At 27.8% G+C, this 23,012-nt stretch overlaps 2 protein-coding genes across 2 annotated transcripts in view; one reads left to right on the top strand and one right to left on the bottom strand.

Annotated features, from left to right (window-relative positions):
• Window positions 1–45: 45 nt before the first annotated feature.
• On the top strand, window positions 46–15,991 carry LOC129962660 (GTP-binding protein 10-like). The gene is made up of 9 exons (XM_056076551.1): window positions 46–259; window positions 2,033–2,232; window positions 2,453–2,541; window positions 6,678–6,822; window positions 7,587–7,660; window positions 11,324–11,376; window positions 11,841–12,026; window positions 14,478–14,601; window positions 15,695–15,991. Exons 1-9 carry the CDS (start codon window positions 233–235, stop codon window positions 15,904–15,906), a joined length of 1,110 nt encoding a protein of 369 aa, XP_055932526.1. The 5' UTR covers window positions 46–232; the 3' UTR covers window positions 15,907–15,991.
• Window positions 15,479–23,012, bottom strand: part of LOC129962661 (2-amino-3-carboxymuconate-6-semialdehyde decarboxylase-like) — a 26,162-nt gene continuing 18,628 nt past the window's right edge. The window contains exons 8-10 of the mRNA XM_056076552.1: window positions 17,881–17,979; window positions 16,077–16,138; window positions 15,479–15,766 (exon numbers count right to left, since the gene is read on the bottom strand). Of these exons, the coding sequence (XP_055932527.1) occupies window position 15,766; window positions 16,077–16,138; window positions 17,881–17,979 (162 nt within the window). The 3' untranslated portion in view covers window positions 15,479–15,765. The remainder of the gene's footprint in view (window positions 15,767–16,076; window positions 16,139–17,880; window positions 17,980–23,012) is intronic.

Genomic DNA, 23,012 nt, shown 5'->3' with positions numbered 1-23,012 from the left:
TAGCCTCAGCGTGCTTCTCAAACTAATACTTCATTATTATTTTGAGTGGCATCAATACATTACATTCACATTCGAAAATGCTGTTTATTTATTTATTTATTTATTTTTGCTGTATAAATGAAGATTTTGTGATATTCGAGTTTTGATTTTTGTGAACCCGGCATAAGCTAAGAATCCGTCCAGGAGCACACGCCGGAAAACAAACCTCATTCCTTCCTATAAATGAAGAAGCATGGTTCGATTAACTGGGGCCGTATTGGTAAGACTGTAAACAATCGAAAACTTTTACATTCATAAAATCAAACCTCTTGTAAAATGTTTTAGTAAATATTAACAATGAAATAACATATAATTTATTTATCAGCCACAAATATTTTAATTGGAATTCAGCATTTCTATCTTAATAAATTTATTCTTTGTATCATAAAAGTCATATTCCAAAGAATCTGAAAAAATAATAATATCATTTTATTTTTAATTGAGTTGAGATTCTTTCTTTCATTACGTGATCTAGAATTATATTGAGGCTTAGACTTGGTAATTTATTAAGCTTCTCATGAAAAATATTCAACCCATCCTTTATTTTCCAGCATTTTTTTATGCAGTATATTTAGAACTATAATACAAAGTCATTTGAATATCTGTTAAACTTACATATTATTTATACAAAAATAAATTTTTATCTTCCTAATTCTTGAATTATAATTTAATTTTTAGAAGAAAAATAACTATGTCCATTCATATGGTATTTGAATTATAAATATAATTTTAATGATAAAAAAATTATTTAAATATTTATTGTTATCTTAAAGTCATTAAACAGATAAATTTTTAGAATATAATAATGAGAAATTATTTATTATAACTCAATGAAGTTATATCAGAAATTAAAGAAAGCAGCTGAAATTATTTAAAAATGTATCAGCAAACGTTCTCAATCTTAATAATAAATTTAAAAAAAAAACAGCAAAAAAAAAAAAAAAAAAAACAGAAAATATGTGTTAAGCTATTAATACTGGGCAGATAGTTCAAAATTTTTAATAACATGACATAATATACTATTTTCTGAAGAAAGACAAATATTGTTTGAAGGTAAATGAAATAAATTTTCTGTTGAATCTCTTTTAATGTTTCTCTTGTGAATAATCATAATTTTATGAATAGTGTCAAAATAGTATCCATCTTTTTTCTAATATTTTTATGATAATTACCATTCTGGTTCTTGTATGTAATATAAAATTAATGAAATATTTTTATGGTGTCAGTAATTACAATCATTATTTATCATCATTTAAATTATTATTTTTCCTTCTTAAAAATAAAATTATGGTTGAAATATTAGGTGAATGAGCATCTATTTTTTCATCATACAAGAGTTACATATTAATTAAAACTGTCTACATATTAAACTACGTATTAATTTTATGTAAACAAATTATATATATTTCTAAAAAAACACATTCATATATTTAATTATTTTTTTTTCTAAAAATTAAATTATAATTCAGAAATTAGGAGAATAAACATTTTTTTTTTTTTTTTTTTGCATAAAAATGAAAAACATATCAATTAAAACTATTTGAAAATTGTTGATTAATTTGAAATAATTTTGAAAGAAGACACTATCTCAGGACCAAATTCAGGTTTCAAAGATGTTAAGCCAAAGTTTTACCAACTGTGTTGTTCAAATGTTCGGCAGAGATGGCATATTATTAGTATATAAGCTGCATTGAAAGTTTGAGGGCTAATTTCTCGAAATTAGTTTACTATTCTGTCATTGTACTATATCTCATTCCAAACTCAATTTTCCTACTTCTGCCTTTTTCATATAAAACTAAATTTTCCAATTGGCAAAAATGACATTTTTGAAATTTCTGTAAAGAATAAAGATCAATATATTTCATAGGTTGAATTCTCAGTACTGCAGTGATTTTGAATAGTTTGTAGTGAAAATCCTATTTGTGTGTATATATGTATATAAAATCATGAAATTATTAAGTTGTTGTTTCTCTCTCTCTCTCTCTCTCTCTAGAAGGCACCTAGGAAATTTATTGATAGTGTTAGAATAACTGCTCGTGGAGGTCGAGGTGGGAATGGAATCCCCAAATATGGTGGTATTGGTGGAAAAGGGGGAGATGTCTTCTTGGAGGCTACTGAAAATTATTCCTTATTGAAATTGAAAAGAGAGTTTCCTACTCAGCGATTTATCGGAGGAACTGGTGGAAACAGCAAGTATATGAATTTTTAATAAATATTTGTGGGGAAAAAATATTAACTTTAATAATTAAAATATTAACTTAACTAAAATATGCTTTTATTAATTTGTAGGTTATTTCTTATCTAAATATTTTTATGTGAGGTTATTTCTGGTTGAAATATAAATGTTAATTTTTATGTTGTAACATATTAAAAATGGTAATTTCATACTATGTTTAACTGGGTTTTTTTATAGGAGATTTCAAATATTAGGAAGTCCTGGAGAAGTTGTTTCAATCAAGTGTCCTCCTGGTGTCACTGCAGTTGCTGATAATTGTGTCATTGGTAAGGTTTTTTTTAAACCTAATATTTATGCATTTAAAAATTACTAAATTATTATTATACTACTAAAAAAATTTTGGAAATTTTTGTTTTGCAATTTTGTTTTAGAATTTTTTACTATAATTATTAAAAGATCTCATTATTTATATCGCATATTAGTGACTTAATTAAATGTAAGTCTACTTTCTATATTTAACATTTTGTATTGATTTCTCGTAATTAAAGGTAATTAAAGGATTTCAAGATATTAAAAGATATAGAATGTTAAAGGATTTTAAAGTACTGGTGTAATATTCACACCTCTGATATTACACCTGATAGTATTTAAAAGCCTGATAGTATTTTTTGGCTTTATTGACTTTCCCTAATGGTTGGCGAAAGAAAATAAACTTCTTGTCCACAAAAAAAATATAAGACTGTTAGTGAAAAATGTTATAGGAGAATAAAAACTTGGTAAATGGTTTGTGTGTTGAATGATCAGAACTAACCATTGTTGGTGGATTTTGAAGAAAATTTCCAAGTAGAGAAGGAAAAAAAAAAAAAAAAAAAAACCCCATTGAAAATAGCTGAATTTGTATGTAAATAAAAAAAAATAACTATCCAGATTTTTTACATTAATGAGGTGTCAAGTGAAGAAATTGTTCAGATATTGTTTCATTTTTTATTGATATTGAAGATGAATGCAATTTATAAAACTTGTATTATTCACTTGCATCAGTTCTATTGTGGAGAGAAATATGGCATTGTCAAGAAATGAGTTTATTTGGAAAATGATGATAAGTAAAAATTGATTAATATAGAAAAATGTCCAATTTTCTTATATTAATTAAGAATATTGCACCAGCATCCTGGCATAGGGGTAACGTGTCTTCCCCTTGATCTGGGCGTCCCAGTTTGGGCATGGTTGTTCTTCCGTTGTTCTATCTGTGAGATGTGTGAATGTGTCCTCCTGTATAAAGGGGTTATGCAAGCGAATGAGTGATACGTGAGTAGCTAAGTCATACTCTTGGCCCTAGTTGGCGCTACTATAAAAAAAAGAGACGCTCCCCCTCAGGCTTAAGCCAGCGTCCTGGCATAGGGGTAGCACGTCTTCCCCGTGATCTGGGCTTCCTGGGTTCGAGTCCCGGTGCGGACATGGTTGCTCTTCATCTGTTCTATGTGTGAATGTGCCCCCTTGTAAAAAGGGACTGTGGAAGCGAATGTGATGCATGAGTAGGTAAGTCGTACTCTTGGCCCTAGTTAGCGTTACTAAAAAAAAAAGAGACACTCCCCCTCAGGCTTAAGCCAGCATCCTGGCATAGGGATAGCACGTCTTCCCCGTGATCTGGACGTCCTGGGTTCGAGTCCCGGTGTGGACATGGTTGTTCATCTGTTCTATCTGTGAGATGTGTGAATGTGCCCCCTTGTAAAAAGAGACTGTGCAAGCGAATGTGATGTGTGAGTAGCTAAGTCGTACTCTTGGCCCTAGTTGGCGTTACCAAAAAACAAGACACACTCCCCCACCAGCTTAAAATCGCTGTCTTCATAACAGCGGGCTTGTCCGTGGCAAGTGCCACAAGAAACAACAAGAATATTGCATCTAAGGGTACATAGATGTAGCTCATTTCATTATTGATGGGTATTTGAAGATAATATGATTTATACACTGACATCTCTATAATATTATAATCTTAAAAGCAGAATTTCACTTATTTAGCTCAAGTTGAAGATCAAATATTATGCAATGCATGTAAGACAGTGACAATTCAATTTTGAATGGTTTGATATTGTTATGGTTCAGATGAGTTCATAGAGTGCTTGTGTTTAAATTAATGCTGAAACAGTAATTTATTTGCAGTTGTTATTTACAGATATTAATAATTAATAAAAAACAATCCAATCTTCAACAGACTACTGCATTTCAATCTAATTCATTCACAGAGCATGGAAAAACTCAATTGCAATTGCAAAACAACTCAGATTCTCAATCAAATTCAGCAGTTTTATTTTGGCCAAAAGTAAGGATAATCATGTGACACTCTTACTTAATTAAAAGCATAGTATCAACTTATTGATTATGACTGCTGCTTGGCATTTATACTCTCAGAAGATTTTTGAATTTTCTAAAAAAAAAGTAAAAATTTTACAATGCCTAAGCTAATCTCAAAAACTTCAGTAAGGAGTCAAAAAATACCCAGCTACTTCAATAAGGAGCCAAAAATAATAAAGAATTCTTAACTTACATTCTCATATTCATGAAAATCATTAAACTGTAAGCTATAAACTCTGAGTGTAATTTTATCTTTTTATCTAATTAAATCCCAATAAAGACTCAAAAGACTTTTTTAATCTATACTTATATAAAGCTCAATGTGTGTGTGTGTGTTGGTGCTTTACAGGCCAGACTGTTGTTTGACCTACAGCTACCAAATTTGGTACATGTATACCTTAGAGGTCGGGAATGTGAACCTGGGGTCCCTTTTTTGAATTTTTAATTAGAATTTTAATTATTAATTAAAAATTAACTTTCCCGCCAAAAAAATCTTCCATTTCCTCCATTGCCAAATGAGTAAGACTTCAGCTTTTTTTTCTCCCAACAGTAATAAGGCTAGGGTTAACATTTTTCGGCGGATTATTTCAAACGATTTTGTTTATTTTCTTAATGTTTTATGCATTTAAAATTAAACATTGTTAATTAATCCATGTTTCAGATTCGTTCTGAAGTACTTTTGAATTAAAATAACACAGAATAAAGGAAATTAAAAATTTCTAATATGCATAGCGTTACCCCAACTAGTGTAGAAAAATTCATGCATTTGCGTTACTGTAACTGGCGGTGAAAATTCACTCATGCGCATTGTGTTCTGATTGTTGACAATATTATCAATGGATGATTCTTGATTTAAATTATTTTTGGGTTAGTTGCATGCTTTTGCAATTAAATTGTATTTATGTTAGTTATATATTTTTGTATATGCTTATAGTTTTAAGTAGTTTTTTAAACCTGTTTTCGACCGATTATTTTAAACGATTCATTTTATTTTCTTAGTGTTTGATGCATTTAAAATTAAATATTGTTAATTAATCGATCTGTACATGATGAATCTGTAGAAAATTTTGTTGGCAAATTCTTGAGATATAACATAAATTAAGAAAGATATTCTTTTGTGCCCATAAAGTTTAAATGCACAGTGACTCTGTTATCAGTAATCATATTATAAAAATATGCTTTGTTTCAGTAAAAAATATTATATTAATTGCAGATTAATTCTTTCCACTTTAATTTAAAGCATAAATTCAACGAGAGCCAACAGAAAATTAGAGAGATGCATATTATGTTATGACTGAAGGCCTTTATAATATTATGAGTGAATTATATGACTATCAAAATTTGAAGCTTTAAAATATTTTGATGAAGAATCTATTAAAGTAGGAATTGCGTAAAATATTTAATTATTAAAATTTAAACGAACATTAAGATTGGCAAACCGGCTGGTCGCCAAAGGTGGCTAGTAAATAATAAAATAATAATTTTACAAAGCTATATTTGTGTATTAATCACAGGTCCATGAATTAATCACCAAAGATTACACAGTAATAGTCTCTTTTGTAGCTAATATTTGCTAATGACACATGGTTAACTAAGTAATAATAGCAATCTCATAATTGCTTATAAAAATATTTTTTGTGATTTGATACTATAGAAAATTGAATATTTCTGCATTATATAGCTTCTTTAATTCACTTCAGTAGATAAAATTAAGAAATATTAATGAAATATCTCTTATATGATTTATGTTTTTTTAAAAATTATACTGTGGATTTTTAGAAAATATTAAATATTATCCGTTATTTTATCTGCTTCTATTAAAAATTAATTTGAGGTATGCAACTACTATTATTATTGTAGACTAGAGTAAAGAAAGTCATTTAGAAATTTGGGATTAATGTTACTGTTTATGTTTCTGCTAATAGAATTGTTAAATATGCCAAATTATGGTAGTATCTCTATCTTGTTATCTTTTGTTGATCAACATTGGTTTCAAATTACTGTTGGACATTTATCCTGTATAAATTGCTCTTTTTATAACAAGAAAAAATTATCACTGAAAAACTGCTTTTCTACCTATATAATGCTTTATTTTAATTTTTCACCATAGGTGAGTTGAATCGTGTTGGCGAAAAGCTTCTTCTTGCACGAGGTGGTTGTGGAGGTGGACCACAAAATGGTTTTATTGGTCAGAAAGGGCAGCATGTTCCTCTTACACTAGATCTGAAACTTCTTGCTGATGTGGGATTTGTTGGGTAAAATATATTGTTATAAAATATAAATGATTACAGGAAAACTACTTGAAATACATTTTTAAATTACACTAACATTTATCATAGTTAGAATTTTAAATTTACATGTGTAAATAAATTTTAGAAGCTTCATATAAAAGATTGCATAATTTAAATGCCTAATTTAAGATATATGTGTAATATAGCAATATAATGTAATTAGATTTATAAAAAAAAATCTATATACTTAAATATCTATCTGTCTGTGATTTTTACTTTCAGAAGTGTGATGAAAAAAAATCATGATTTGAATAAAATTTCAGTATGAAAGCTATCTATCCTGACAGTAACTCTCCTTTCTGCTTTTGGGGGAAATTGTATTTCATTTATTAATACTTGTGTATTAATGGTATGCCATTAGCAAACTTTTGACTTATCTGTTAGCCATTGGAGGGTGTAGTCAATAGATTAATGCAACATCTTTGTTAATTAATTGCAAGCATGCAGTTGATGCACAAGCATCCTTTTATAGATTTTCTTTCTTTCTTTTTTTTTTCAATCTTTTTTTTTCTCTCTTTTTTTGCATAGTTATTATTTGTTTCAATGCAAGTCATTATTTTAACATTAAAAAAGGTTGTTTTATATGCTTGATTGTTAATTCATTTCTTTTTAGATAATAACATTTTTCATTTTCAAGCAAAATTTTATTATAATTATATATGCATTTTTATATGTTTGCATTTTTGTGTATAAATTTGCATAATTGAACCATTTGCTGTTTATTTTAGGTATCCAAATGCTGGTAAATCTACATTATTACAAGCTTTATCAAATGCAAAGCCAAAAATAGCAAATTATCCATGTAAGTCAGTAATTATTTTTAAATCATCCCAAAACTTGTAATATTATATACTTGCAAATAAAAGAATTACTATAATTTCATTTCCAAGTGAAAATTCATCCTTATTTCAAAATCTTACTTGATAATTAGACAGTTTGACTCTCTTTCTCTAGTACTAGATTTTTTTTTCTTTTATTCTGCATACTTAGAAGAAATTTATTTGTCTGAAACTATATCTATTTAATAAATTATTTATTGTTTTTCTTAAAAAAAAAAGTTGCCATTGTTAAGCTATAGAAAATTAACTTAAAGTAAGCAATAATCCACTTAATTACTTTTAATAATTAAAATAATTTTGTTCCCTTTTATGATAAAATCTGTTCTTACTTAAAAACTAAACTTCTAAACTTGGAGGAGGGGGGGGGATGAGACCTTTTTTCTAATCTTATAATATTGGAATGTTTAGAAGTTGTCTCTTTGCACAAATGGTTTGTAGACTCTTGTGACTCATGCTACCACTGACATATTTTACTCTCAGCTTTTCTTGACAACTAATTTTCCTCAATGGCAAAAATCTGTTCTGTTTTTATAATTGTAATTATTTCTTTTTAGTTTAGAAATCTTGCAGGAACTTGTCTTCTCAGTGCAGGATTTTTCTGAGGTGATTTATCATTAGAATCATCATTGAGATATTTGTCCTGGCATCCTTTCATTGCCATACTCTAAGACATGCACTGCTCTTTTCTTTCTCTTTTATTTGTGCTATCTTTACTCTGTCTCCACTAAACATGCTCGGTACTTAGTTGGGTCTTGGTAGGTTCTCCATTGGACTTTTGTGCTGACCTGACATAGCCATAATACATTCTTGAATTTGGAGTTTTAATGAGTTTTTGTTATTTGTTAGATATTGGTGGGAAAAGATGTAATTTTATCTGCTAGAGTGTTAACTTTATTGAAAAAATAACAGAGTTCTCACATACCTTGAAAACTCTTATTTTTTTTTCTTCTGTACTCAGAGAAAGTACTTGATAAATAAGTAATGATAAGTGACCAATTTTTTCAGTTTGTGTATTGAAAAAAAAATTCGTGTCTAAAAATGTGATTCACTTATTATTCTATAATTCATTAAATACTCTGTCGGCCGGCGTCCTGGCATAGGGATAGCACATCTTCCCCGTGATCTGGATGTCCCGGGTTCGAATCCTGGTTCAGGCATGGCTGTTCTTCATCTGTGTTCTATCTGTGAGGTGTGTGAATGTGCCTCCCTGTAAAAAGGGGTTGTGCAAGCGAATGTGAGAGTGTCATCTTCATATGAGCTAGAAGTCAGATTTCTGCCCTCGAGTGCTCAGGGGTCTTTACCCTCAGAAGCTACTGCATCGCCTTTTCGTGGTAATGCAGACACAACATCATCATCATCATCATTAAATACTCTATGATTTCAGGTGGTATTATAATAGCCAACTTACAGAAAAAAGAGGTGAGAATTAAATTTGAAATTAATATTATATCTCAGTTATTAAGTCTGAGCACATTTTCTGATGACCATTGCACTCAATAATACTACTGTATAACATTTTTCAAAAACCATTTGGCAATTTCTATTTTCACCACTTTTTTTGACAATTATTATACTGATTATACTTTTTTCTGACAATTAATTTTATTTTATTTATTTATTTGTATGATTTTTTCTGGCATAGTTAAAGATTTAGCTGTTTGAAATTTCTATATCTTTTACCTCTTTTGATGTGTTGGATTCAGTGATTTTATCTCCATTGTGATCCAGTAGGACATTTGAGCTGTTCATTTATATTTAGGGAAGATAAAATTTTTGTTCTTTTTTGGAGATTGATACTTCTTTTGATGATGAGAACTTGAGAGAATTGTCTCCACTCCTGTCGTCCCCTAATAAATTAATTGAGGGGCTAAAATTGGCCTTTCTCAGTGTGTTTACTCTTTTGTTATTGTTACTTTAGTTTCTCTCTCTTCTTACTTTCTTGATTCAACCATTAAATTATTTTCATTGGACCATCATTGGAAATTACTAGGAGTACAACTGTATTACCATTTTTAATGGAATTAACAAACTTTCTCTGCCTTTGGTTAGTCAGGAACTTTTAATGTGAATCCCTTTAATTGAATTCTAGGTTTTTATAATTTTTAAATACCTTTGAACCTTATTTGTTGAGAGAGATGGTTTTGGGGTTTAAGTTAGTTTATTACTGGGAGTATTATTGCTCTCCTCTAGGTTGGAAGTTGGATTTGTTAGGTGTTTTTCAATAGAGTTATAAGAATCTGAGTCATATACATTTTGTATATGAGTTATTTCTTTTGTTTGACAGTTCACATCAATAATGCAAAACTCTTTTAGGAGAGGTTTTTAATGAAACATTTCCTTCTGAAATTTACCTTTTCTATTTTTTTTCCTCCTTACATTATTGTGTATGGACACAATTGGAAAATATATCTTTCTGATACGGAAATTTGACTTTAGAGGAGTAGTAACTCTAACTGGACTCTCTTTTCTTAGGCAAGTTTGGATTCCGAGAGTGAAAATGTCTTTTTAAATGAATTTGTATTAGTAACCTTAAATTAGTAGTAATCAAAGACATTAATTAAATTTTCAATTATATGTCTTTTCATTCACAAGTCATTTTATATCGATTCCTTTACAGATTTATAAATGGTGTTTTACTGTACATGATTTTTGTTTTGGACTTCTATTCATTTAGTATTGGAATATGTTTCGAATATCTTAGTCAAAATGTTATTTCTTTTTTAAACTATTGTTTTGTTCAGATTGCTTTAGTTCCATAAAAAAAGTCCAGTTGTGTAATATTATGTTTTCATTATATATTGATGGCAAATCTAAGAAATATAGCAGCGAGTTTGTAATGCCATTAGCTATTTTTAAGAGCCATAAAAACTATTTATTAAGAGCACAAATTTATTAATATTTGAAATTTCCAGGCCAAATTTAATTACTAAATTACATGGTGACAACTTGAATCATTGCTGTGATAAATTATTCTTAGGAAATACTAAAAAATATCATGGTTTTTGATAGCTTGAAAAGGGGGTATATTAAATTTGAAAAGTGTGCTCTTAAATTAACTATGGAATTATATGTTATAGCAAATATTATACATCCAGTAATTTTGCATTCATTTTTTTTAACTCTTTAAGTATGTGTGTGTCTGCTTTTTTATATTTATTTTTGTTATAAAATATTTTAACTTTTCTTCAAATGGGTTTTGTTTGAGAACATTGCTTACTTCTTGAAATTATTGAATTGCATCTGCTTTGAATATTATTTTATTTCAAATTCTCTTTTGCCTGTCTTTTAAGATAAAGTAATTAAAATGCTGTCTATGTTCGTATGTTTAATATGTTTAAATTATAAATTTTCAGAGTACGAAATCATTTAGATAGCCTAATTCTTATGGAATATTGAGAATTTCTTAAATTCTATTTTATTCACTAATGCAAATTCTGATAGCAGCGAATGCAAATTACTTTTAAACTGAATATTAAAAATAATTTATAGAAATTTAATCATTTAAATCTGAGCATAAAATTATTAGTTAACTTTTTCAGAAATTCAGTGTGCAAATAGTTTTTAGTATCATTTGTTTTCTTTATTTACTTTCATTGTTTGATTTCATTTCTTTAATATTTCCATAGTTACAACTATTGCACCAAACATTGGAATTTTGTCATATGATGATTTCAGAAAGGTATGTTGATTTTTTTAACATTTTACAGTTTGGAGAATTCAAACTTTTAACTTTTGTACACAACTAAAGCAAGTTAATAAACAATGTTATTAAAAGACTTCTAGAGGTTTTCATTAAAAGCTTTGTAGAAACATTCTTTATTCCACGAAATTAATAGGGTATGACCATCTGTGTAAGTGAAGGATAATTTTTTAAAAATAACTTAATAAATTTTTATTTTGTTTAATTGGAAATATAAAAAGTGATTATTTTATTATATTTACAAAAAGCTAATAGTTTTAATGCAGCAAACTTATATTAAACTTATACATTCATTTTTTAAAGTAGTCTTTTTGCTGCAAATGACTAAGTATTGTTATTTGAAATCAGTAACTTTTCCCAAAATAAAAACTTTAATTTCTTACTAGTTTTTAACTAAAAGTCTGACATTGTTATACAATATGTATTTTTTTTTCCTTCTGTAGATAACTGCTGCTGATCTGCCTGGTCTGATAGAAGGTGCCCATTTAAATTATGGAATGGGTCACAAATTTTTGAAACATTGTTTGCGCACAAAGATTCTTCTTTTTGTTGTGGATATAAATGGTTTTAGATTAAATCCAGACACTCCTCACAGAACTCCTTTTGAAACTGTCATGCTCTTGAATAAAGTAGGTTTTAATTATGTTTATACCCTAATATTTTGCTTAATCATATTGATTGCTTTAAAATTATATTGTTTCTAATTTTCTGGCAATTTTTAACTGTAAGTATTTTATTTACCTTTTAGGATACACATATATAATACCAATTAAAAACATTGGTTTATTTAGTAGTGTTAAATAGGCAACAACAGATTTTGGTGCTTTCATTGCTATACAATAAAATAACTTATTCTCAAAGGAAGGGAATTTGGTTGCAATTATATATTTCTTAAAATTAATTAAAAAACCGCGCACCAGACGCTTATTTCTAATATTAAAAAAATGCAATTTTTTTTAATTACATTTTTATAATAATTTATTTATATGTCTACACATGTTAAAAATTATATATATTACTTATGTTTGAGTCACGTTTTTCATAAATTTATCTTTTGTACATTTATGAATCATTTCATTATGCACTCGATTCATCTTTTTATATTTCATTCTATTACTAATTTATAAAATTACATAAAATCAGAAACTGTAGGTTTTTAGTTTAATTTTGCTATAATTTTGAAAAGCATTACTATGCATTCCTCTAATACATTTTACAGTTTGTTAATTGTATTTAATGATCTAAAACAGATGTTCCAAATCTGTGGCAAGTGTACTCTCCACAGGACCAATCAAGTATACATGAAAATAATGTTAGTAATGGTAAAAAACAAAGAACTTAATATTAAAAACAATAAAATACTTAACACTTTAACTGAGAATTGCTAGACGTAATGTCTGAAAGTATTATCTTTTTGGTTGAAATGGCAAAGTATTTTAAGGGTTCAAAAATTAAAGATCTAGAATAAATTTTCGAATTATAAATAATCTAATTATTCTACCTTTGTTTTTATGATGTGTTTATAAATGTATTTTACCAAAATGCATTCAAGTGTTCAGTGGTAATACAATTTTATGGGAGCACCATTATCAGATCTAAGAAGGTTTAAGATGAAGGAGAGAGAGAAAAAAAAGACTTTAAAATTGGACAAAAACTAAATCGAAAAATCACTGGATTTTCATTTTTGCAATCACTTATAAAACTTCCTGCAATTTTTAGATATAAGAGATATAAAAATTATGCTTATTGAAATGTTAGGTATATGTATGTTTAAATTGTACAGTTTACAGTTATGTTTGAATAATTATAGAAATAATTCAGAAATGGAAAAAGTTTTTAGTATATATATTGAACTAATGAAAATATATTTGAATTATAGACATACTTGTAATACGATTTTTATCCTGGTCCCTAAAATTTCCTATTATCCATATTTGAATTGAAAATAGAATCCTTTTAATAATTTTTGGCAATTTTTAAGAAACTGAGAAACATAATATTAGTGACATTTTTGTTTTCTGCCATTAACTTGCATAATATCCATTCAGCGCCTTTCAAGATTGGCATTAACAATCCCTTTAATGTTTGGTACAAACCTGTTATTTTTAGGATTAACATCTTCATTGTGTCCTTAATTTTTATTAAATTTGTGTAACCTTGTTATTTTTTTTTTTTTTTTGACTTCAAGTTTAATAACAAAAAATTCATTCATGTTTTTTTATTATTATTTTGGTGCATTAAGTTGCTGAAAATATTATTATAATCTAAAGACAATAGAATCAATGTTTGTTTAGTGAAAATTACATCCGATATACATTAAAAATTTCTCAACTGATAATTTTCAATCATCATTTATTTCTTTGCTTAAATTATAAATTTTCATGCAATTGTTTTCTATTCAATTGCTGATTAAGTGATCTAATGTATGCCTATTTTGGAGAATCAATAGATATTTAATTCTCCAAAAGTAATATGAACTATCTGATCATCTATACAAAAATAACATATTTCTGAATGTTTGAGTAAAAAGTTAATTTTGCTGAATATGCATTCACATGAAGCAGAATCTGCATTTTTTCTTGCACAGAAAATATATTTCTGAAAATTTGGCAGAAATAACAAATTTTTCTTGAAAAAAAAAATATAAGAGCATTTTTTTAAAAATCCTTAGTCCCCTTAAAACCCTAATATTTAACTGAATGCTGTTAACTGGTAGAATTAATTATCATATTTAATTATTCTTTTAGATATTCCGATTGTTATATTCAAATATTGCAGACTGAAAAAAAAAAAAAATTCTGGATAAGGATCTAATTCTATAATGGATTAAAATGTAAAAGATAAATCCTACAAATATTATTAATCCAAGTTGTTAGAATTTTAAGCTAAACTATGATCTTAGCATTATGAATGAAATTTTTTTTCCACATGAATTATTGTGAAAAAAAATGCATTTGCTGCTATAGAATATGAAAAGTTAAGTGAATTTATAAATTTAAGTTATGATTGGAAATGTCATAATAATAACATTTTTGGTTTTATAAATTACAAATAATATTTATATCGTATATTTATGGTAGGAATTAGAATTATATGATGAAGAACTTGTGTTGAAACCTGCTCTTTTGGCTGTAAATAAAATAGATATGGATGAAGAAGAGCAAAATTTTCAAAAATTGAAGGAAGAATTGAAATTTTGTAAAAGTAAGTTATTTATAATTTTTTATAATTTGAGAAATATTCACGAATTTTTATAAATATAAACATGTAAGGTTTTTGAAAATTCTGAAGAATTTTAGTATCCCTAATGAGAAAAATTATTACTTTTTTAATTGCCTATTCTTTTCTTGGAAGATAGTTATTTTCAAATAATATTTGAGATTTGAAATACTCTATTACTTTTATCAAAAATTTAAGAATTTATTGAGCAGAATATTTTATAAAATAGAAGCACAAAGTATTATATTATGAGTAAAGAAAGAATAAGTTAATTTTTGTAAATATTGGGTATAACTAGTTAATTGCCAATGCTAATTCTATTTAATTCATTACATAGCAATCTAATTTTCATCCATTTTATTTTGTTTTTTATTGCTGAGAATCATTTATACACTCATTAGTTTCTTTTATCTGTTTTAATACATAATCTCAATTGTTTAAATAATCTTTTTATAAATGAAAGCATAAATAATAATGATGTCACTGATTATCAGGATCTGTGTATACTATATGATCAAAAATACCTGGATACTTATGGATTTAAGCATTTTTTTCCAAATTTTGAAAAAATTGAGTTTCAGACACTTGATGACAGTGAATATGAAGTTTAAAAGGAAATGTTACTGTAAGGAAAAGTACTTTAAAAGGAAAAGTACTGTTCTTGATTTAGAAAATGTTCATTAGTTATTTATTCTTATATAAAATTAGAATTTTTCTAACAACTCATATTACTTCTGCTACATAGATTATACACATTGCAAGCTAATTATATTTGATGTAATTATTAAAGGATGCAAATGAGAAAAAAATTCAAACACCACTTTACACTTAAACGTTCAAATGTTATAAACCTAAGAACAACTCATTCTTTAAAATTTTAATTAAAAATATTTTTGTGAATTATAATACACTTACATATAAAATTTAATTCTCTAATTAAAATTAGAAATAAAAGTATCTAACTGTATTTCTATGTTTTTAAAAAGTTCTAATATCTTTTATAACTTTATATAATATTTATAATATATGATCTCATGAGATATGTTATTTATTACAAAATATTATCCTTATTATGCAGGTAATGTTGAACAGCTTCCTGATGAAATCAGACCAACTACTGTTATGAATTTTGATGCTGTTGTATCCATATCTGCAAAAGAAGGAATCAATATACCAATTTTAAAACAAAAAATTAGAACTCTCATAGATATACACCAAGACAATAAAAAAATCAGATATCTAGAGAACACATCTTCTGAACAGAGAGACATGGAAGTTATATATGCTTAAAATCACACATTTTATAAATGTGAACCTTGTATTATATATAATTTTGTAAAGAAAATTTTAAATATATATTAAATGAAAAACAAATCACTGTCTATTGTTTATTCAAATTATAAAGATGAAGTACATTTTTTATGTCACCAAGACTAATAATAGATAAAGTATCTACTCACCAAATAAAATCTTTTAATTCCAAGCCTAAGAATTTTAAAGCATTTATACCCAGAGTTTTATCCTACAAGAGGAAATAACATTAAATGAATAATAATAAATACTCTAAATAGTTTTGTGAAGTTTATTTTGATTCAATTATAAATTATAATTTCAAAATGATATATTAATTGTGATTGCAGATTGTATAGAAAACTTTAAAAATAATAAGGAAAAATCAATGCACCAGTTGGCCAGCCCTAACTACAGCTCTGATGTTTTAAATTTTTGTTTCATATGACCACTAGATATGTTATCCAATATCACTTGCTCTCTTTCCATTTTTTAAAAATAAATAATAAGAAGAAAAACCCTATTTTATGACATAACGCCCAGAAACAACCATGTACCAATTTAAATATATTTTTGTTTCTTATCAGTATTTATTATATGAAACAAAAATCATTCTAGATAAGTCATTAAAGGTCTTTCATCCCAATTCTCTCTTATTTCAAGGATTATTACAAAACAAAAACCTTGATCGAATCTTCAACAATAACAGTTCCACTAGTTAATTTCGTCACTTTGATTACAGCTAATGCTCTTATCATTATTATTTATGCAAGTATAACTTAGTATAATACTTTTTTTATAGATATATTGTAGTTCATTAGTTTTGGCTGACATGACTAAATTTATTTACTTCGATCATATTAATGTTAGTAACATTGTCTTATTGATCAATTTTAATAAATACATATTATTAAAATAAAAGTATTATTTCAAATTGTGAATGCATAACAGTAATAAAATATAATCCTGATTAACTAGTTATGCCTGCAAAGTGGCAAAATCATTCCTGTTGTTCAATTGGAAACTCAAGACTTTTATTTCACAATATTTTGCAATGAAGGAGATGGGGAAATAACCGTGATAACATGATTATAAAATAATAATTGTTGAAATCAGTGCAAAGTTCGGGGCTCAAAGATTCTTGTGATTTTATCTTTTAAAGAATGTACAACAAAGATTTCTCTCAAAAATAAAGTTGGTAGAGGACAGGCAGCTATTGATGACTTACATAGGTGAGCTGATAGCTGGCTGCCAAAGGTGGTTAGTTGTTCTCGTTTTCATAAAATATATTACATCAGCCTTATTTTAACTTTTATACTTATTTATCTAAATTTAAAACTATTGGAATTTTAAAACTTTATTGTTTGCTAATATGATAACTAGTAATTTTATAAAAGTGGACAAACACCAAGTACAAATTACTAGTAACAGTTGCTTAGGAAAAGAATACGAAGGGAAAGTGAATCACATTTAACATGTAATGAAGAAAAACAGCTACAAAATAATAGCTTTGATCAACTGCATTAAGCATTTGGAAATGCTCTTTTATTTTCTCTGTATTTCATGGGCAGTTGTTCTAAAATACAGTTATTTGAAATATGCATGGCAATATTTTCAAAATAATTTAAATAATTGCAATAAAAATATAAATCAAATTAATCAACCAGTTCTAAGAATGAAAAGACTGTGGAGAATATTTTTAAAAAATGTGGAAAGGAAATAAAGTTTAATTCTGCTTTGTCAGCACCATGAATTCAACTAATTACTAAAATCAGCATTCTCAAAAGAAAATGGCATCTTGAAATAAATAATCTTAGATAGAACAAATAAATTAAAATAATCTATAACAATCTTAATCAAAACCTAAACATTAATCAGCATAAATGAATATATAATAAACACTAATGTATGATTCTGACAGAATTTTTGATAAAATATATTTTCAAAATTTTGTAGTTGGTTTTGTATTCTCACCTTTGTAGTTCTACTCATACATGAAGAATCTTCAATTAATTTTCCTGGAACATGTTCACCAAGAGGGAAAGGATAGTCAGATCCTAATAAAATGTTATCCTGTAATAAAAGTATTTAGTCACATTATTACATGAGATATTTTATAATGAATAAATAAATGCAATTGATACTATTACATCATCTTTTAATAATCATATAATATGTCAGATTTAATAAAGAACATGAATTTGAAATTGCCAGAAAATATGCTTAAAACTACCACAATATATTTATTATAAATAGAGAAGAATAAATGTTTTTAAAAAGTGTGAAAATCATCTTTAAGTAATATTTACTAGTGTGATATTGTTTAAAAGAATTGACAATAGATTATGAATTAAAAAAAGTGACCACCAAAAATTGTAAATTTGTGATATGTTTTAATTGCATTTTTTTTTAATTTTAAAATAAGGTAGCAAATTGATAATATCTTAAGAAGATGAGTTATGCATAAAGATTTTTGATATAATAAATGATTTTGACAATAAATTTCAATCAATATTTAAATGGAAAAAAAATGCTTATATACTACAAAATTGAAAATTTTGCAATAAGTTACTTCCAGCAAAAACAGTTAAAAGAGAGTACAAATAATTGAAAAAATTATTTGATGTTTTAATATACAATAGGGGAATAGAACATTAAGGAATGAGTAAAAATTATGGATTTAAATCTGAAAATAATAGACATGGCAAAAAGTATGATTTCTTTCGATGTACCATCAAATCTTCCTTCATGAATACCTTTTATAATGACTAATTCACATAATGAGTGAAATAAAATATAATTTAAAAAATGACTTCCTTGACAAGCAATGTTTTGCAATCTTAATACCTCATGCAGAATCCAGCCTGTTTCTCGGTAATCAATCTATTTAACGTTTCTTTGTTTGTTGATGTTCTCCCCCCCCCCCGTTTTTTTTTCAAATTAAAAGCAGAAATGTTAAACATATAGGTAATGGAAATGTCAAAAGAAATATTCAAGATACTTTGATATACATTATGTTTCTCATTGCGATATAAGGCAGAAGTATTTCAATAACATGCCAGCACAAGTGCAAGCATAATCAGGATTTATATTTTGTATGATGGAAAAAGTTATACAGAAGAATTCGTCAGGAGAGGAGTACAGAACTGTCTCAATATAGTATCAACCTCCCAATGAAATAAAGAAGATACTAAAAGTGTAGGAAATTGCTTCATCGTATGTAAAGGCAGTAATTATTCATCTTACAAAATTATTTAATGATAAATCAGTCTCATTTTCACCAAATTTTGAAGAACAGGTAAAGACAAATGTTTTTAGACAACTTTCTTTTTAAAAAAGCATGTATTTAAAATAATAAATTATATTATTATAAATTTGTTTGAGTATTTTTTCTTACAATGGAAGGCATTATTCTATTTTCAATGGAACTTGTAAAAAATTGTTTCACATAATTTTACCATCACGTTAATATTCAGGAAAAATTATGATCGTTTAGCGAAATCCCACTCTTGTTATATGTAAGAATGCTTGAATTGAATCTTATTTCGATTTTTCAATATCAGTTTTTTCGTGTATTTTATGGAACTCTGTTTATACTGATATTATGTGCTACATTTCCATATATATTAATTAAATAATTATTTTTATTTTATGAATATAAATTTTATAATTATTGGCAGCAATTTTGACCCATATGATAATTTACAAAATCAATGCTTTATATAAAATCCCATTGAAAAGAGGCTCGAATAATAATATATGATGTTTACAGAACTTAAAATGTAGGGTAATCAAAAAAGATGGATGGGATCGTTTTATGCAAAATAATAAACACGTATGCATATAAATTTCATGCTAGAATATTAAGAAAAGTGCAACATTTTATATGTGTTTCTATACATTTAGATATGATGTTTATATGTTTAAATATTGTTAGTCACACGAGCAAGTGTCCTTGTGCTCTTAAGAAGTATCCCCAGAATGACAATTTAAATTGCTGTTCTAACGATATACGATACGCTGATATACGATTGTAATATCAAATAGACAAGGTAGGCATTTGTCTAAGTCCCATAATATCAGATATTTTGAGATTTTTAAACTTTTTTGCTTTCATTTGGCTTATAAAAGCAATGTACTCGAATTTGTTCAATGAAAAAACAAAATATCGTTTATATTTCATAGCATTGCTTATACATTTTTTTTAATCTTTTAAAATTTATTTACAGATTAGTGTGGTCATTTTTTGTATCTTATTGCTTGACTTGCATCACTTCCCAAGAATATTTGTATGTGTGTATTAGAGCAAAAGTTTTAAAGAATAAGTTAAAAAAGTTACTATTAAAAGATAGCTTAAATTATAGCATTTTTTAAACACCCGATTTTGGTGAAAGTGACCCGCAATTAACTATTTTGTTATTTCACTTTATCTTTACTACTAATAAAGACGAATGTCAGTGTGTTGGCGATGTACATAACAGGCCGTTTGATTTACAGCAACCGAATTTGGCGCATATATACCTTCGAGATGGGAAATATATACCACTATGCGGTTTTTAAAGTTTTTAATTAGAATTTTAATTAATTAGTTTGATTATTTTTTATGCCGGAGTCCTGGCATAGGGGTAGCTCATCTTCTCCGTGATCTGGGCGTCCCGGGTTCGAGTTCCGATTTGGGCATGGTTGTTCTTCCGTTGTTCTATCTGTGAGATGTGTGAATGTGCCCTCCTGTAAAAAGGGGTTGTGCAAGCGAATGAGTGAGGCGTGAGTTGCAAAGTCGTACTCTTGGCCCTAGTTGGAGCTACTATAGAAACGAAAGACGCTCTCCCTCAGACTTAATTCGGCTGTCTTCGAACAGCGGGCTTGTCCGTAGCAAGTGCCATAAGAAACAACAACATCATTTTTTATTCTAATTAGAATTTAAAATTAAATATTAAGCTGAATTTCGGGGGGGGGGTCATCATAACTTTAGAAAATATTGCACAAAAATGACTTGCGCCATTTAAAAAATTTGTTCTTTTAATTATATAAATTTAATATTGTTATGAATTTTATTAATTTTTTTCCCTATTTTTCAAGAGCATATTACATTGTTGCCCTGAAATTGAAACCATTTTCATTGTTACTATCCGATTGCGTGATTTTCTTCCATTCTTGAGAGCTAGAGAAAAATGGTTCTGTTTAATATCTGCGCAGTTTACAAAACTGCGCCAAACCAACGGGAATGATTTCCCCCAAAACTTGTTCACATACTCCAATGATACGAAGTCGAATGGGCCAGAGAATGCCTTGCTTGGTATTGGCCCAAAGTAGTTAAGAAATATTAACCTTTGCCTTGAATTTTTCATTTTTACTGAATATATCGTATTTTGGCGAATTTTTTTAGCGATTAATAATATTCGAAAATCGAATTTTTATTTATACGCTTTAGACCCCAATGGATTAAAACGGAATCACGGTTGTACTGACAAAATTCCGTACCAAATTGAATATATTTAAGCAATTGAGTAATCGCGTTTATATGTTTCTGAAAGAAAGTTTACATGTTCTCTCCTTCTAACTTCTTGTTAGATTTGCTCAAAATTTTTCCAAGTGTTGACATCTAGGTGTCTGTACTTTAGAATTTGGGTTCCGAATTTTATCTATCTAGATCGCTTCATTTGGTAGTTATAGTACTCGAACAACCTTAAAGGCAGGCTTCCTTTGAACGGATTTTACACGGAAATGAATTTGATAGAAATGTGCAAATTTTGTTTAAAAATTGCATACGAAATTAATTGCATCCATCTAGTTCAGAGCGTTTTCGAGTTATCTTTTTTACAGACAGACATTTTTCAAAAATATGTTTTTCGAACTCTGGAAATTCCTCGAAATCTCGAGTTCGAATTTTTTGGCAATTGAAATACTTTCTCTAGATTCGTATACGAGGGAGTAATAAAAAAAGTGAAATTGCAATACTATGAAATTTAAAAGACAAGATAAACCGGTTGTTTACATTTTTAACAGTGCTACGATGTTATGAAACTGTCTCCACCAGAAATGTTTATGAATATAATACAAAAAGTAAGTAAGACTATTTTTAAATAAGTCAATTAAGATCATGTCAAACAATTTGGCGAATTCATGATGTCACAGATAAACGATTTATCTGGCAATAAATATAACCAATATTCCTAGTGAATCGGTTGGTCACCTGAGGCAACTAGTTGTGAATGTATGTAACTTAAAGACAGCATATACAGCAATTAAATGAAAATCAATAAAAAAAATATATTTGATATTGGAAGTTCGAGAGGATAAAGAGAGCTCTTCGAAATATGCATTACCTAAGGGCCTTTCTAGGCACAGTCCGTCCCTGATCTGATATCAATATTTTCTTCACCGTATTCTCTAACGAGATTCATATTTCTTGTCAATAAGTTGGGTAACTTGTTATTTAAAACGTAAACGTAACTTGTTATTTATAATTTTATGTACAATTAAGGAGAAGGATTTTTCTAGAGCAATGAGTAGTTAGTTCCTCAACACAATAAGCCAATCTAATACCGTAAATGCGTGAAGGAATTACTGTTCATTTCAGGTTCCGGGGACTAATATTTTTCGGCGATTGCACTTCATTTAGAATAACGCGCAGAAAGATGGGAGGTTTTTAATCCTCCTGATTCCGCGAATAATCTGAGTTCTAATCCTATTGCTAATATAAATTTCTCCTCCTTTTTTAACGAAATAAATGCCTCCTGATTCGTGCACAAAAGCGCAGAAAGCTTCCGAATCCGAGAAGGAACCGGCAACATAAAACATCGAATCAGAAGTATCTCTGGGATTGTTATTGGGACCGCGGAGACCTGATGGTAAGATCTCGGCTTCGGAAGCGGTGGTTTCAGGTTCGAGACCCGATTCCACTAAAGAACTGTCGTGTAAGCGGGTCTGGTGCACGCTAAATCCGTCGGGAACAAACGTCCTCCAGCTGGTGTGGTGTGGAAGTTTGGAGAGTGGAGTGTCAGCTCAGGTGTCGTTTTCGTCATCTGACCGCAATTAAAAATGACGAGGTTCGCCCCAAAGTAACCCTAGTGTTATATTAAAATGAGACGTTATTATAAGCTAAG

This window comes from Argiope bruennichi, chromosome 3, assembly GCF_947563725.1.
Source record: "Argiope bruennichi chromosome 3, qqArgBrue1.1, whole genome shotgun sequence".
Taxonomy (NCBI): Eukaryota; Metazoa; Arthropoda; class Arachnida; order Araneae; family Araneidae; genus Argiope; species Argiope bruennichi.
The sequence above is the reverse complement of the archived record's forward strand: the minus strand, read 5'-3'. Positions and strand labels throughout refer to the sequence as shown.